This window comes from Schistocerca nitens, chromosome 10 (genome assembly GCF_023898315.1).
Source record: "Schistocerca nitens isolate TAMUIC-IGC-003100 chromosome 10, iqSchNite1.1, whole genome shotgun sequence".
NCBI classification, from domain to species: domain Eukaryota; kingdom Metazoa; phylum Arthropoda; class Insecta; order Orthoptera; family Acrididae; genus Schistocerca; species Schistocerca nitens.
In genome coordinates, this window is record NC_064623.1 from 97,207,500 (window position 1) to 97,223,268 (window position 15,769).

The 15,769-nt window shown below is 44.1% G+C and overlaps 1 protein-coding gene across 2 annotated transcripts in view; it reads right to left on the bottom strand.

Moving 5' to 3' along the window:
• Window positions 1–5,023: 5,023 nt before the first annotated feature.
• Window positions 5,024–15,769, bottom strand: part of LOC126210148 (uncharacterized) — a 571,076-nt gene continuing 560,330 nt past the window's right edge. Inside the window, exon 7 of one of the 2 annotated variants that reach the window (XM_049939299.1) lies at window positions 5,024–8,638. In XM_049939299.1, coding sequence (XP_049795256.1) covers window positions 8,573–8,638 — 66 coding nt within the window. In that variant the 3' untranslated portion in view covers window positions 5,024–8,572. Of the gene's footprint in view, window positions 8,642–15,769 lie in introns of both variants that reach the window. The other variant, XM_049939298.1, reaches the window with a different exon arrangement.

Below are 15,769 nucleotides of genomic sequence, written 5' to 3' on the forward strand. Positions count from 1 at the left end.
CCCCTGATCAGGCCAGAGCTCCTTCCTCTCCACTCCCCTGCACCACATACTAAGAGTTGGTTCAGAACCGCATCCCTCTTCACTTTCCAAGATCCATCTTCCAAACATCTGCCCACACAAACACCCTCTACACACTAACTCGAATGCTACATTCCCCTTATACGCCTGTCCCAGGCTGTCTACATCCACTCAACACCTCACTCACCTATGAATCAATTTTAATCAGCCAACAAATCAACTTTTACCTTTTAACTTATGCAACTGACCATCTGTTCTTTGTATTGTGTGAGACATTCATTTTCCATTCAGTTGTCTATGTATTTTAATTAAACAATGAATTAACCTTTTATCTTTTAACTTATGCAAATGCCCATCTGACTTTTTATTGTGTAAAACATTTCCTTCTTCCTACTTCCATGTCCAATTTTATAAAATGCTTTAAAAATTTTACTATCGTTTTGCTTTGATCTTTAGAGCGGCGAATTGTATCCCCTGACAGCCAACAGTTCCCCCTCCCCCCCCCCTCCCACCATATGGGTCGAAGGGAATGGAATAACAATAAGAGCAGAAAAGGCTCTATCCAGAAGCCTGTAATTAGGGTGACGCTGATGCTCGACTCAGCGATCGGTAGCCATTCATATGGACTGGCCAACATCTATTCTGCCGCACTCGAAAGGAGTGTTACAAATTCCGGCACTCTCAGACCGACGTTATCTTTAACCGGTTGCAACATCTCTTTAATTTTTCTTGGTACCAGGAAGACTGGTCTGATTCCTTGCCTGTTTAGGATTCTATCTAACTTATTGGATGTTGAACTGCGAAATGGAAGCCATGACATATGTCGGCCTTTGTGGCTTGTTTGAACAGCTTTGTTTCCTCGACATTGTTGATGTAGTATCACGGACAGAACACCCGTTGTTTGTGAACACGTCATCAGATAGTTAATCTGGGAACCAATATGGACAAACGAGAATGTTTTCTCACACAGTGACCTATTGAGAGTCTGTGATTAGGGAGTCAGTTGAAATTAGACTATGTGAAAAGAACGTCGATAGAGGCACCTGCTATGCACCTAGAAATGCATGAAACGGTGCACTTTAGAAAGAAAGGACAGAGAGGAAGTCTCCTTGCAGTTAACTGCCTGCTGCGTGGGATGGCGTTGCAAGCAATGCCGGATGGAGAGCACAAACAAAATCTATGACGTAGAGGGTGCCACCTCAGTACGCGCTATTTCCGCAATGTCGTCTTGACGTAATCCAGCCAATCAGATGCCATCCAGTGGATAAACAAGTAGGAGCTTCGCCAATTCGTGACGTCGACGACGACGATGGAGGCAACAACGAAAGCTCGGAATTCTATTCGAATTGGCGCGGCAAACAAACCACGGACATTTTATGCAAGGAATCTGTCGGGCAAAGCTTCGTAGCAACGTTATGAATTGGTCAGAGTGTTTTTTGTGAAAGCTCTAAAAGCTATTTAAATAAAGAAAGCATTATTAAAACTTCCTGCACATTAAAACGTGCCGGAACGAGACTGGAACTCGGGATCTTTGCCTTTCGCGGGCAAGTGCTCTACCATCTGAGCTACCAAAGCACAAGTCACGCCCCGTCCTCACAGCTTTACTTCTGCCAGAACCTCGTCTCCTACCTTCCAAACTTTACATAAGCTCTCCTGCGAACCTTGCAGAACTAGCACTCCTGAAAGAAAGGATACTGCGGAGACATGGCTTAGCCACAGCCTGGGGGATGTTTCCAGAATGGGATTTTCACTCTGCACCAGAGTGTGCGCTGATATGAAACTTCCTGGCAGATTAAAACTGTGTGCCGGACCGAGACTCGAACTTGGGACCTCAGTTGGTAGAGCACTTGCCCCGAAAGGTAAAGGTCTCGAGTTCGAGTCTCGGTCCGGCACACAGTTTTAATCTGCCACGAAGGTTCATATCAGCGCACACTCTGCTGCAGAGTGAAAATCTCATTCTGTAAAGCTTTATTAACATTCTACAGCTTTATTCTTCATGTTTACGTATTTACTTCCCAACATAGTCACCCTGGTGGCGAAGACATTTCTCCCAACGGGAGACCAGTTTGTTGATACCGTCGCTGCAGAATGCTTGTTGACGGAGGCACAATCTAAGCTCTGCTTGCACCGCTTCATTACTACCAAAGTGAAGTCCACGAAAGTGTTCTGTAAGTTCTGAAGAAACAAGTAAATCGGATGGTTCCAAGTCGGGACTATATGGACGATGATCAATGGTGGAGAACCCAGGACGTAGGTTTGTTGCTGATGTCGCAGCGCTTGTGTGCGATCTGGCATTGTCGTGCTGAAGGAGAGAGTGGCACAGGTGTGGGCGAACTCTCCTGCGATTACAAACAGCACGCTGTTTCTCATGCGACAACTTAGTTGCATCACACAGCGCCTTGTTACGCGCTACAATTCGGAGCCCTCTAGTGGCAGAAGGTGGCAACTTGCGTCAGCAGAGTGGAAAAGTCGACCGAGCAGCATGCAGTGCGTGTAGTACCTCAACCGATACTGAAAACAGAATGAAAAATTGAGAGACATTATTTTTCAGCACGCCCTCATACAATAGGACGAGCTTAGTGCCGACTGCTTCGCTCGCATAGTCTGTATGGTGTGCACAGATTTTTTTAATGAAATTTTTATGTTATTCACAATTTGCAACATCATCTAAACGTTTGACGCTAATTAAGGGCTCAGAAGCATGGTCTTTTTTGAATGTACTTCTGACCAAAAATCGACTCTGATAGCTGAAGTTGTAGATCTTTGTTAATCCTGTCTTTTGAGTTCTTGTGGTGATGTTTCCATAAAAAAGTTCATCCCTTGACACACATTTCTTTAGAAGTCAGATACTAGTTTTGATTAATTTAGCTTTAAATATATTTTAACACAATATTTCCAAAAATATGTTCATTCCCTGTTTTACTCTCTTGACTTTCCAAAGACAAGGAAACATTTTTAATAAAATTTGTAACTGATAAGTCAAATGCCTATTTTCGTACATGTAGCTTTAAAAATGCTTCATTAGTTCGTTGATAATTATCTGCTTTCAAAATTAATTTTCACCCACTAGTTCGCCCCCCCCCTCCCTCCCCACCGGGATTAAATTTCCAAAAATGCTGAAACATGTATTTCTTTATTTCCGACCGAGAAAGAAATATATACATTTTAGTAGTTCTAGCTTAACAGGGTCATGTTTTCAAAAAACCTTTCATCCCATGTTTCAACCTCTTAGGAACGGAATTTCAAAAAGTTCTTGTTAAACGTTGCCTACAGTATACAATAAACTCCCTCTCTCGTTAGTAATTTTTGCTGGGTGGTGATCAGTCAGTCAGGACATTTCCTTTTAAATATAGAGTCACAGCATCTCTCCAGGATTCGGTTCGAAATATGCACCATGCGTAGCTGCACTACGGTGGCAGGCGTGTCATAAAACGTAGCCAAATCATCCGTTCCATTTTGTCGCAAAATTAGTTTGCGCCTAAAAATAGGCAACCGAGTGGACAGATTTCTAAAGCAGTCTGCTGTCATGCCTCCCCAGCAGTCCGTGTCACCAAATGCAATGAGATCCACACACATACTGCAGTGCCCATATTCTACACTAGCAACTTGACTTTAAAACTTGGCGAAATGCTCTATGAGGGAATGAGTGAATAGTAGAGTGGACGCATGAAAGAGAGTCAGTTTCAAGAGAGAGAAACAGAGAGAGAGAGAGATGTATAGGAGAACTTGAAGCAGAAGACGTAGCCCAGTACTTTGACGAGGCCACAGCCGAAATCAGGCCACAAGCCAACGGCATCAGCTGCAGCTGGCCGTCGCCCACGCTTGTTCAGAACCCATGAACAGCAGTAAGACTTCCGCGAAACCGTTCCAGGCGTCAGTGTCCTGGGGCCAGTATTCAAGAATCCACTCTGGCTTGACTGACATCTGCGTTGCCAATACACACTGCTAATTACGTCAGATCCCAGCGCTGCTCTGTTCCAGATGGCTCCGTGTGACAGCAAAACGTCGCGCATTCCAAAAATGTCAGCGCACAGAATCAGTACAAAACAATGGCAGTACCACCCTGTCAGTGTGTTCGGCCAGAGCTACAACGACACTACAGATGGACACAGACTGGGCGTCACTTATTGAAATGATGCCCAGTCTGTGTCTATCTGCATTGTTTTCGTAACTCTCCTGCCATCAGGCTTCGAAGGAGGGACCTCTGCCTGACTGCCCGTCCTAGGTAGCCAACACTGCTCCAGCTGCCAAGGCTTCGGGATCGTTCGCCATCACCAGAGTCTAGCCAGCAGTTCGGATTCTGGGCAGCACCGTGATCTTCTGCTACCCTCAGACCCATGAGAAAGACAGGTCATGGCACAAACAACACACTGCGTGATGCTACAGGGTTGTCTGCCTCGTGATGACTGGGTGTTGTGTGATGTCCTTAGGTTAGTTAGGTTTAAGTAGTTCTAAGTTCTAGGGGACTGATGACCATAGATGTTAAGTCCCATAGTGCTCAGAGCCATCTGCACCATTTTTTTTTGATGCTACAGGGCTTCCGAGTGCCAGCACCCACCTCCGACATTTTCGGATGAGTTTAATAATTCTTGACTGCACACTTGAATGCATGCAAGTCTCGATAGCACACTTATTTATGAGGACGCAATCTCGCCTCAAATCCATACCGTTTCATGCTCTTATCGAGGTCAATTTTCTTCATAACTTCTATAGTGTCTCTCCTTCTGCGTCTCCTGCTGAAATGACCTGCATCATTGAAAGCTTGAGATGTTTGTATCGGTGTGTTATTAACGTTTCCCTTCGTTTTTTTTTTTTTTTTTTTTTTTGCAATCGTTATGTCTCCATGATGAGTGTCAGCATCTTTCTGCCCACGCAGCAATCTCCAGCTCTTGATGTTCTCACACATAATACCAATTTCTTTGAACAGCAGAGACATAGATTTCCATCTGAAATGAGGATATTGACTGGCTTTTGACACCTACAGTTTGTAATGAAAAAATTATCAGTTCTATTTTATCTACTGGAGAACGTGAATAAATATGTGTGGAAGGATTTAGGAGTAGGAAAAATTTCATTCCCCTGTCGAGAAACGAGTCATTACTGAGTCAGACAGTCCATCTTTCCCAAAGAATTAGCAATGAGAACATAACAAATACAAAATTTTAATTTTTTTCGGTGAATAAATAGATCAGATATGCAGGAATATATCATCCCATGAAAGGAGGAAAGAACAGCGTGGTACATTACATGATGTTAGCTAAATTTGTCAGTCAGACCACTCTAAAAGCACAAACTTAAAGGAAAAGTTAGGCTGTAATATATATATATATATATAGTATTTTGTCTTTTTAAAGTGCCCAGATAGTGCCGCACTGCTTTCCTTTGCATGAGTCTGGCACAGAGTGCATTCAGTTGTTAAGTGCATAGGCTTAGTCTAAGGTTTTGTACAGTATTCACTCAGCACGCAGCCAACTACACAGGCTGGTCCATATGTGTGGAACTAGATTTATAAAACAAAAGCAAGTGAATAAATAGAAATTTATAGTCAAGTAGTGTGCTGACGGAAAGTGGGAAAACCTGAGATGCTACGTACATGGCGACCATTTTGGAAGTCACCATCTTGGACACAACTGATAATTATCAGATGGATAGAAGATCATGTGACATATCAAATGGGTGGACAATTACACGAGGAAAACAATGCTGTCTTTCCTACGTACACATATTTGTTGTTTCTCGTGTTATGACCGACGTTCCTTCCTTACACGTGTCGTGAAAACCGATGTCGTTAACACAAACTGAACGCATTGAGAACTTCCTGATTTCGCGAGAGAAGAGTACCCGTGTTATCGCATAGGATTTCAGCCATCGCACCACAGACAGAACGCCCAATATCCACAGCGCGGTGGTAAAACTTATTGCAAAATTCCTTAAAAGTGGCTCTGCCGCAGGAAAATTGACAAACTGTAGATCAAAAACGGCTACGGATGAAGAATCATCAGCTGCTGTTTTGGTATTGTCCAGTGGAAGTCCAGCCGAATCTTGCAGGAGTCAGCCATACACCAATAGGGAGAATTTTGGTTCACTTGCTGCTTTTTTGCCACCAGTCCTTTTCATATTAATCACAGATTTCATAATAAGAAAAACTATTGACAACTACAACATGGGCATACATTGGAATAAGGAATCAAGGCCTTCGGATCTGGATTTTTCTGAAGAAATACCACAGAGTTTACAACTATTGACTACCATGCTGGATTATCAAGTTCTGTAGGTCTGAAAAAATAAATGCTGATAAGACAAACACAATGTGCATGAAAAGTGGAAACCTGCCAACCCAAATTATAATGAAACAGACGATAATCAAATGGAACTATATGGTTTCAGAGATTCCTTCAAGTCTTGAACATCTATGACATATATATGCAGACGGAAGTGAATTTGTACAAAGGCCAGGCATCGAACCCAGGTCTGCTGCTCACTAGGCACATGCACTAGCAGCTACGGCACTAGGGCACAGTCGCTTTGCATAACTGCACAGGCTGCCCTAGAATGCCCCCACCCTCAGTCCAAATTCACATTCATAGCGTAGTCCACTTGGTTATTTCCCCTAAACTCGAGCAGGATAGCTCAGGCCCTCCAGCTGCTTCGGAATAACATCTTAGCATCGAACGAAACGGGGGATCCTGCTTGATTTTACAGCACTTATGCCTGGGTTTCAGGCAGGATCCCCTGTTTCGTTCAGTGGCGAGATGCTGCTCCATTACAGCCATGCTATAAATTATCATTCCTCGCTTCACTCTGCGTATGTACACGAAAAAGAAGGTACTGACCCATTACCATACCCCAGCAACCTTATTTGTAATAACGAGAAGACAGATGCATACATCAGTAGAAATGGGAGAGCTTGTACAGTCTTCCAATGAATGCGATCCATATAGCAATTACACTCTAAGTGCGCCCACAAATCTACTCCTCTATCGTCGTACCGATGGCCACATACGAATGTGAGATCTGGAAAAATCAGCAATCATCACGTCAGCTCAACGTTTTCCACCGACGATGCTTGAGGTGAGTTTTGCAGATCAGTTATCACGGCCACATTTCAAATAATGACATGCTAAGAAGATGTGGTCCACACAGCCTCCACAAAATCGTTGCTGAGAGAAGGCTGAAGCTTGTGGGGCACATTCCACGAGAGAAAGATGGAAAAATACCCAAGTCAACACTGTTGTGGAAACCAACAGGTGGATACAGAAGTAGAGGAAGCCCTCGTAACACTTGGAAACGAAGTTTTGCAATGGTTATTGAATGTATAGACATAAACTGGTCGAAATTTGAAGACTTAGTAGCCTATTAGATGATCTAGTTTGCTGGAGGAAATTGGTTGCCCAATATGCTACATACCGTTGGGTGAAGTAAGTAAGTCAGTGTAAGTCCATGAGCAATGAGCGAATCAAATAACATCCACCATACAACGTGCTGTACAACACATCGAAAACATTCTGTAACCTTTATGTGTTACTACTGGCATGTGTCTCGTTCTCTATAAAATGCGACGTAGCTACACTCAAATGAAAGACCCTACTATTTTGATATGTGACATGATCCCCTTTCCCTTTGAAAACTACAAGTTGGATCCAAGATGGTGGTTTCCAAAATGATCCCCATATTGGCAACATAACCTCGAAGGTGCCCCCCCCCCCCCCCCTGCACAAACATGTCTTGTACTACTTGACTTTAAATTACTATTTATCAACAAATTTTGGTTTTAGAAGTGTTGTTCCACATTTGTGGACTACCCTGTAGCCCTTCATAGCTGGTTATTTTCTCAGGATACTTAAAGTCCATTAAAATGCATAAAAATTCTGTCTTCATAAACAGTAAACATGACTGCTTGCACATATATGTGTGTGGAAAGTCTTTATAGTACGACTAGATACATAATACAAACTTATTACACTGTTATAAATTAAGGAGACTGGAATGTAACATCAACAAAACTCTGTGAATACAATGATAAACATCTGTTCCATTCACTGACATTTCCCTCCATTGCAGAGGGATCTGATATGTCATTTTTTTCCAGTAACTTCATCACATTTCAACTGCCCATATTTTGTTGTAAGCTTAACAGGATTATTATTTACAGTAAACACTGAAACTTGACGAGAGATTACACAGCATAAGTCGTGGTTCAAGACTTATTCGAATGATAAAGCAGAGCAAAGAAGCAGTTCTTTTTCTGTTAATACTATGATGCAACAGTTTGGTCATAATCAGCAAACATAACTGTTCTGAAACATCTCGAAAACCACAAAGCAGCAAGCACCCTGCTCGTTCGGCAGATCTCCACAGCTTTGGCGAACCACTTTCTGGCTGGTGGGGAGGTTTCTGTAAACTGCGAGTCTGACCAAAACAGAAGCTAGAGTTCCAGCGGAGACGTGGCAACGTGGCAGCTTCAGCGCCTCCCTTGCAATTGGTGGACCACCGACCAATAGCAGGCCACATCTGGAGCCTGCCGACCATTACGATGGGAACAGCAGGTAGCTCTTTACTCGTCTTCTGAACCATCAGGAAGCAGTGTTGCCTTGTCGCCAGACTGCAGCTCGTTCGACATCTTCTGTGACAGAAAAGGAAAAGAAACGACAAGAATAAAAAGAGTCATTTGTGAGTACAACCACATTTTTAAGAATAATATTCAGTTTGGATAATCTTAGAGATGATTTTGAGATATTATCACGATAATATTGCCGATATTAATGTGCTGCTTGACTGAAAAGGTGAACCCCCAGAAGATATGGTCGGATATAAATGTAAATTTGTACATGTACACAGCAGAAGTGGGTGCATAAAGAATTATAGTTGCAATTCTGTGTGACAGGTAGATCAGCCTCCACAGTCCATTAGTCTTGGTCATGTACTGTTGTACAGTACTGTTACCAGGACTGGTCGGTTATAATGGAGTGTGAACAGCGTTAGATGTTGAGTGATCACGGACATGGAGATGCTGCTGACTATTGTGAAACAGTGTTGACAGCTCCCGGAAAAGTCTGAAACTGGCCTCATGGTGGTCGAGTCGTGCAATTTGAAGATTTTAGGTGCATTCGATGGTGAAAGTGGCCCAGTTATGGACTGCATCAGAATTTGAGTATCGGCATATTTGTCGTCAAGGTTCTGGTCGTCCTCGTTTGATCACCACAGAGGAGGATTGCCACACCGTGCGCCGAGCACATTGTAACCTCTTCACATCTACAGCTGCCATAGGAGAACAAGCGGTTGGAGGGCAGCAGCAATTGGAATAGGAAATTACCGATGCCTGTGTGGACTGCCATGAACATCTCGTTGGAGTTGTACTGACTCGAAAGTATGGACTGCTGATGTACCTCAGACGATCACTGTCAGCGAGGATGATGGAGACCTGGTGGAGGTGACTTTATTCCAATATTTTGGAGACGCACAGCCGTGTTACTGGAGTTATGTTGTGAGTTGTCATCGAGAATAGCCTCAGGCAACAGCTGGTAGTGACAGGTAACTCTACGTGGCATGTGTTTTCATGAACTGTCTGCATAATGTTGAGGTAATCTCAGAAAAATCCCCAGATTTTTTGTCTAATAGGACATGTTTTGGACCAGTTCAAATGTGGCTCAGTGGATGGTAGTAGCCAGGATATCAAGGGCTAGTTACAATAGTCGTGGGCTGGCTTGCCACAGGAGAGGACAGAACGGCTTCATGGCACCTTTCCCAAACGAATCAGAGCTTGCATGCATCCCATGGGGGTGCAACTTATGTCGTTAAGTAGGCTCAATACTGTCCTTCTGGGTGTTTCGTCTTTTGGTCAGGCAATGTATTTCATCCGATTATTCACAGGAATTTTTATTAATTTATTCAGTTATCGATCTTGTGGCAACGGCCTTGCCACAGTGGCTACACCGGTTCCCGTCAGATCACCGAAGTTAAGCGCTGTTGCGATTTTTCGGAGTGCACTCAGCCTCGTAATGCCAATTGAGGAGCTACTCGACCGAATAGTAACGGCTCTGGTAAAAGAAAACCATCATAACGAGTGGGAGAGTGGTGTGCTGACCATACACCCCCCTATCCGCATTATCCGCTGAGGATGACACGGCGGTCGGATGGTCCCGATGGGCCACTTGTGGCCTGATGACGGAGTGCTTTTTTATCGATCTTGTACATGCTATTGATGTCGTCATGGGTTGTGTAAAGTAAGAGATGCCATCATTATATTTAGGGTAAGTCACCTGGAACTTGTACTTCTTATTTTGTAAGTGGTTCAATATACCGGAACGAGGTTTTCGGAAAGCTATTGTCTGCAGAGAGGTACGTAATTTTATTTGCAAAGTTACTCGCCTTAAATTTTGTATCAGCTGAGATATTGAAGATTTTTTTCTGATTGGAATTATATCCTTTTTTTAACGACATTCGACAGCCCATGATAATACAAGTGCTGCAAATATGAAACTTGATAATGTCAGCATTGAAACCTTCTACAACAGTGTCCGGATAATTGGCTGCACTGACAGGCAAGTTGGCTGGAATCGGTTATTGTATTGTAAACCAGGTTCTCACCACTGAATCGGCGCCTGTGGTTTGGTATAAGTGGAACAGTGAGTGGGTCTAAGTAGCTTGGACAAAAGCTGCAAGCCACACAGATGGTCACAAAAGAACTACTGAGTGTGGTTTTCCCAATAAGTTGTATAATTCCAGCGAGGTACGACCAGTGGAAAGCTCTTGAGAGTGATAGTATTAAGCTGTGAGCTTCAAATTTGGTTTAGAAACCTTTTATGGCTGTACTTTTAGAAATACTGCAGGACAGGACATCACTATGTGTAAAAGGGCTAAGGAATTTCCAATCTGTCAAGGCAAAAGGGCTATTATAGTTTGGACACGCTCTGGTATTCCGTTACGAGAGGTCAAGACGGTTTAACCCGTCGCTGCAGGTAGAGACCCAGGTAACCTGGGATGGGCCACATAGCTTGGCATGTGGGATCCAGCGTTTCTCAATACGGAAAGTTCGCCCAGAATGACTGACGTGGGATAAACACCGATTGAGACTTACCAACATTTAATGCATGCACCACAGCATGCGTAATGTATTTGGTTAGTAATAAAATAATTTATATTAGCACAACATTTTATGAGTCGTTAGGCCCCAGACCGCGCTGCTCACCCGCGCGGCTGTATTTTTAGAAATGGAGCTGAGTGTTGTGATACTACTTCATTGGTAGTTTCAATAGCTCACACTCACAGAGTGCTTAAAATACATGATCTTAACACAGCAAATACTGAGGACCAACTGTCAGACATTTTCAGTTGTAAATAAATGACTTCCACATAACAGATAGTGCACTATCATCATAGTAAATTGCGTTCAAGTACTGCAATTTGCAATACTAAATGTTATTATAAAAGCAACAATACGTTTATGTTCCGGGGCGATCGATTTTCTAAATGAGATAGTAAACAGTTATGAACAGTAATCATGGGTCTGTTTATGGCGAAGTAACAAAATACGAATGATGTGAAGTATGCGAAAGAGTACATCGTAAAGAAAATAAAAAAAAACTGATATGTCTTTCTTCCTTGTAGGTTTACGGTATCGTTAATCAAATGCACCGGGCGTTTCAGTGGGTCCCGCCCCATACCTCAGTGGCGGTCCATAAGTGGCTACCGTTAGCACCTGCTGCTCCCAGGTGGGAACCCCAATTCCGCGAGCCGCTGCGTCACAGCGGAAAACGCTTGTCGCTGCCGCACGCCCCAGTGAGTGGGAATCGGCCTTTAGTACCTCTCACAGCCAGCCGGGGTGGCCGAGAGGTTCTAGGCGCTACACAATAAAGTGCCTGGAAGAGGGTTCAATGAACCACCTTCAAGCTGTCTCTCTATCGTTCCACTCTCGAACGGCGCGTGGGAAAAACGAGCACTTAAATTATTCTCTGCGAGTCCTGATTTCTCTTATTTTATCGTGACGATCATTTCTCCCTATGTAGGTGGATGCCAACAGAATGTTTTCGCAATCGGAGGAGAAAACTGGTGATCACTATCTCGCCTACTTCGCGATAGTACTAAGCGAGCTGTCCTTCTTTGAACTTTTTCGATGTCATCCCTCAGTCCCACGTGAAGCGGATCCCACATCGTACAGCAATACAACGGAATAGGGCGGACAAGTGCGGTGCAAGCAGTCTCTTTAGCAGACCTTTCTAAGTGTTCAGCCAGTGAATCGCAGTCTTTGGTTCGCTCTACCCACAACATTATCTATATGACCATTCCATTTTACGTTATTTGTAATTGTAGTCCCTAACTATTTAACTATTTAGTTGAATTTAGAGCCTTAAGATTTGTGTGATTGAATTATCGCGTAATCGAAAATTAGCGAATTTTTTTAGTACTCATGCGAATAACTTCACACTTTTCTTTATTCAGGGTGAATTGCCACGTTTCGCGCCATACAGACATCTTATCTAAATTATTTTGCAATTCATTTTGGTCACCTGATGACATTACAAGACGGTAAATGACATCATCATCTGCAAACAATCTAAGACGGCTACTGAGATAGTCTCGTATGTCGTTAATACAGATCAGGGACAATGCAGGGCCTATAATACTTCCCTGGGGCACACTGGATATTAAGTCTGTTTTACTCGATGATTTTCCGTCTATTACTACGAACTGTCACTTTTCTGACAGGAAACCGCGAATCCAATTGCACAACTGAGGCGGTATCCCATAGGCATGCAGTTTGGTTAGGAGAAGCTTGTGAGGACTGGTGTCGAAAGGCTTCTGTAAATCTAAAAATATGGAATCAATTTGACATCCCCTGTTGATAGGACTCATTACTTGATGAGTATAAAGAGCTAGTTGTCTTTCACAAGAACGATATTTTCTGAATCCATGCTATGTGCAATAAATACAGGGTGGTCCAAAAGTCCGGAAACACCCTCATAAAATCCAAATGGAGTAGCAAACAAGGAAACAGAGTCCCTACACACGAGGAACGGGAAGGGGGAAACTTTATAGGCTAATCCACCAACATGGCGGCCATCTTGAAAACCGCCATCTTGGATTCAACTCCAAAATTACAAATGGGAATGTGGTCATGTGACATATCAAACAGATAGAGAATTTCACCAGAAAAACAATGCCTTGGTTATTTTAAACATAGCTTTATTCCTTCTCGGGTTATAGCCAGTTACGTGTGGCAGCGGTGGGGCGCTCGGTAGCATGTGTGTTATGTGCCGAAGAGACATTACGTTGATGTTACACAGTCCCGAGAGACCACCAACGTGGTGGCCACTCCACAGCACCCCTACGACCAATCCACTTTTGAGGGAACTGCACATCCAGGTATGCTCGCAAATTGTGCCCATAATGTGGTGGGGCTCCTTCATGGTGGAAGCATTCCGAAAATGTCCCGTCCTCCGTTAACAATGAGGGAAACACTTCTTCATACAATAGCCTCAGATAACCGTTGGCTGTTAACGTACCATCAATAAAAAAATGGTCCAACGACTCTGGTACCCCACACACCACACCAGACCATCACTTTTTGTGAGTCGACCGTTTTGGAAGAATCAATCCAGTGCCAATTTGTGTCGGACCAGTATCTGTGATTCTGATTGTTCACTTCACCATTGATAAACCAAATGGCTTCATCACTGATCAGCACCTGATAGGGGAAACGTGGGTGTATCTGCAGCTGCTGTGTCACCCATTCTGCGAACTGTACCCGACGGTCTGGTTCATCCTCGTTCAGGTGCTGGAGCAGCTGAATTTTGTACGGGTGCCATTTGTGCTGCGATAAAATTCGCAGTATGGAGGTACGGCTAACCCCACATTCTTGTGACAGGCGACGAGTACTCCGTTGCGGACTCCTGCTAAATGATGCCAACACGCTCACTGTGGTTGCTTCATCGGTGGCGGATTTTGGACTTCCAGCCTTAGGTTTATCTTCAACAGAACCTGTTGCTCGGAATTTGGCCAAAAGCTTGGCAACTGCGCTGTGAATGATGGGCTGTCTGGTTGGGTGACGACTGTTGAAATCCTCAGCCATGACCCGTGTGCATCTTTCTCCTGATATCAAGATGATTTCAATGCATTCTTCATAAGTTAAGGACATTTTGTAACCTGTAAATAAGGAAACAATGACTAAAACGTTAGCATGAGTAAAAGATACCTAAGAGTTACACACATGTAACATATCAGGCATGGGATAGTCACTTTGCACCGTTTCAGACTCCATTTTATGACTTCTCAGTGCGTAATACTCACGCTGCCGAGCGTCCCACTGCTGCCGCAAGTAATTGGCTATAACCCAAGAATGAATAAAGCTATGTTTAAAATAACAACGGAATTGTTTTTCTGGTGAAATTCTCTATCTGCTTGATATGTCACATGACCACATTCCCATTTGTAATTTTGGAGTTGAATCCAAGATGGCGGTTTTCAAGATGGCCGCCATGTTGGTGGCATAGCCTATAAAGTTTCCCCCTTCCCATTCCTCGTGTGTAGGGACTATGTTTCCTTGTTTGCTACTCCATTTGGATTTTATCAGGGTGTTTCCTGACTTTTGGACCACCCTGTAGTTTTCTTCGAGGTAATTCATAATGTTCGAACACAGTCTCTCTATTTCTTTCCAAGCATTAATCCCGACTTGCGGGGTCTGCTGTTATGGTTAAACGGACGTGGCATGTTAATGTTAAGGGGTGGCCGGATGCCCTTCCTGTTGCCACTCCGTACCCCCTGTGACGGAATCAGTGTACCCCAGCTGTCTGCATCTAGTGTAAGCCGCGGAAGAGTGCGAACGCGTTGCATATGTCTGTGAGTTGTGTAACTGAGAGGCGGAACGTGTGGACCAGCCCGGTATTCACCTAGTGGGATGTGGAAAACCACCTAAACACAACATCCAGGCTGGCCGTCACACCGGCCCTCGTCGTTAGTCCGCCGGGCGGATTCGATCCGGGGCCGCCGCGCCTACCCGAGTCCAGGAATCAGCGTGTTAGCGCTCTCGGCTACCCTGTCGGGCAATGTTCGAACACAGTATATGTTCCAAAACCCTACTGCAAATCGACGTTAGTGATATGGACCTGTAATTCAGCGGATTACTACCATTCCGTTTTTGGGTATTGCTGCGAACTTGAGCAATTTTCCAGTCTTTAGGTACGGAACATTCTGTGAGCGAGCGGTTGTATATAATTGCTAAATATAGTCGGCCGTGATCGTTACGGTAGTCCAAGAGTTATGATGTGGGGAGGGATAATGTTGCGTGGGCGTACTAACCTCGAAATCGTTGAACGCGGTACACTCCGAAGTCAACATTATTGCGACACTTCCTTTCCCATGTGTGTCTTGTAGGGGATTCATCCGGTCCTGAGTTCATTTTATGGATATCAATGCGCAACCGCATCGTACAGTGATGGTGGAGGAGGTCTTGGAACGAGAGGATATTCGGCGAACGGACTGCCCTGCCCGACTCCTAACTTAAATCCCATCGAGAACGTGTGGAATCCTGCTGCTGCTTTATCCTCCGGTGTGACCCGAAAGCTGTCAGAAAGACGACAAGGATAGAATGTGGCAGCCACTGTTGGAGTTGCTTCTTCCGCAGGCGGTCGCCCGCATGCTCTCCCTTACCTTTTCGCAGAGAGCGTACTGGAGCTGCCGGAGTTGCGACAATCCTCTTAGTGCCGCCAGCACAGATAATGGTCTTCCCTCTCATTAGGCAACTTTCCTCCCGCCG